At 52.1% G+C, this 2,435-nt stretch overlaps 1 protein-coding gene across 1 annotated transcript; it reads left to right on the plus strand.

Moving 5' to 3' along the window:
- Positions 1-663: 663 nt before the first annotated feature.
- LOC132507508 (guanine nucleotide exchange factor subunit RIC1-like) lies at positions 664-1,879 on the plus strand (the record flags this gene model as incomplete). Its single annotated transcript, XM_060126944.1, has 3 exons — positions 664-1,081; positions 1,188-1,335; positions 1,702-1,879. Coding segments are annotated over exons 1-3 (744 nt in total), but the record flags the coding sequence as incomplete, so codon positions are not given.
- Between the last annotated feature and the right edge of the window lie 556 nt (positions 1,880-2,435).

Raw genomic sequence — 2,435 nt, forward strand, 5'->3', positions numbered from 1 at the left:
CGTCCATCCATCCATCCATCTATCTATCTATCTATCTATCCATACATCCATATATCTATCCATCCATCCAACCATCCATCTACCCACCCACCTATCCATCCATCCATCCACCCACCCACCTGTTGATCCATCCATCCACGGATCCATCCATCCACGGATCCATCCATCCACGGATCCATCCATCCATCCACCCATTCATCCATCCATCCATCCATCCACCTATGCATCCAACCATCCATCCACCCACCCACCCATCCATCTATGCTTCCATCCATCCATCCGTCCACCCATCCATCAGTCCATCCATCCACCCATCCATCAGTCCATCCATCCACCCACCCATCCACCTATGCGTCCATCCATCCATCCATCTATCTATCCATCCGTCCACCTATCCATCCATCTGCCCCTCCATTCACCTATCCATCCATCCATCTCTCCATCCATCCATCCATGCATCAATCCACCCACCCACCCACCCATCCACCTATGCATTCATCCACCTATGCATGCATGCATCCATCCATCCACCCACCCATCCACCTATGCATCTATCCATCCGTCCATCCTTACACCCACCAACCCACCTATCCATCCATCCGTCCATCCACACGCCTGTCCATCCATCTATCCATCCACCCACTCACCCACCCATCCACCTATATGCACCCATCCATCCGTCTATCCATCCGTCTATCCATCCATCCATCCATCCATCCATCCATTGATCCATCAGTCTATCCATCCATCCACACAACCACCCATCCACCTAGGCATCCATCCATCCATCCACCCACCCACCCACCCACCTACCTATCCATCCATCCATCCATCCATCCATCCATCCATCCATCCATCCATCCATCCATCCACCCACCTATCCATCCATCTATCCATCCACCTATGCATGCAGCCATCCATCTACCTGTACATGCAGTCATCCATCCACCTATCTGTCCATACATCCACCTATCTATCCATCCGCCCATCCACCCACCCATCCATCCGTCCATCCATCCATACATCCATCCATCCATCCATCCATCCATCCATCCATCCATCCATCCATCCACTCATCTACCCATCCACATATGCATGCATCCATCCATCCATCCATCCACCTATGCATCCATCCATCCATACATCCACCCCCGTCTACCTATGCATTCTTCCATCCGTCTATCTATCCATCCATCCACCTATCCATCTATCCATCCATCCCCCTGCCTGTCCATCCATCCATCCACCCACCTACGCATCCATCCATCCACCCACCCACCCACCCATCCATCCATCCATCCATCCATCCATCCATCCATCCATCCATCCATCTACCCACCCATCCATCCATCCATCATCCATCCATCCATCTGTCCACTCATCCATCCATCCACCTATGCATCCATCCATCCATTCGTCTATCCACCCATCTGTCCATCCATCCATCCATCTACCTATCCATACATATATCCATCCACATATGCATCCATCCATCCATTCATCTATCCACCCACCCATCCACCTATGCATCCGTCCATCCATCCATCCATCCATCCACCCACCTACCTATCCATCCATCCACCTAAGCATCCATCCATCCATCCATCCATCCATCCACCATCCATCCACCTATGCATCCAAACGTCCATCCATCCATCTCTGCTTCCATCCATCCATCTATCCACTCATCCATCAGTCCATCCACCCACCCATCCACCTATGTATCCATCCATCCATCCATCTATCTATCCATCCGTCCACCTATCCATCCATCCACCCCTCCATTCACCTGTCCATCCATCCATTCATGCATCAGTCCACCCACCCACCCACCCATCCACCTATGCATCCATCCACCTATTCATGCATGCATCCATCCATCCACCCACCCATCCACCTATGCATCTATCCATCCATCCATCCTTACACCCACCAACCCACCTATCCATCCATCCACCCAACCACCCATCCACCTAGGCATCCATCCATCCATCCATGTATCCATCCATCCACCTATCCGTCCATCCATCCATCCATCCATCCGTCCATCCATCCATCCACCTATCCATCCATCCATCCATCCATCCATCCATCCATCCACCTATCCATCCATCCATCCATGTATCCATCCATCCACCTATCCATCCATCCATCCGTCCATCCATCCATCCGTCCGTCTGTCCATCCACCTATCCATCCATCCGTCCATCCATCCATCCGTCCGTCCGTCCGTCCGTCCATCCACCTATCCATCCATCCATCCGTCCATCCATCCATCCATCCGTCCATCCGTCTGTCCATCCATCCATCCATCCATCCATCCATCCATCCATCCACCCACCCACCTATCCATCCATCCATCCATCCACCCACCCATCCACCCACCTATGCATCCATTCATCCATCCACCTATCCATCCATCCATCCACCTATCC

This window comes from Lagenorhynchus albirostris, chromosome 16 (assembly GCF_949774975.1).
Source record: "Lagenorhynchus albirostris chromosome 16, mLagAlb1.1, whole genome shotgun sequence".
In the NCBI taxonomy this organism is placed as follows: Eukaryota; Metazoa; Chordata; class Mammalia; order Artiodactyla; family Delphinidae; genus Lagenorhynchus; species Lagenorhynchus albirostris.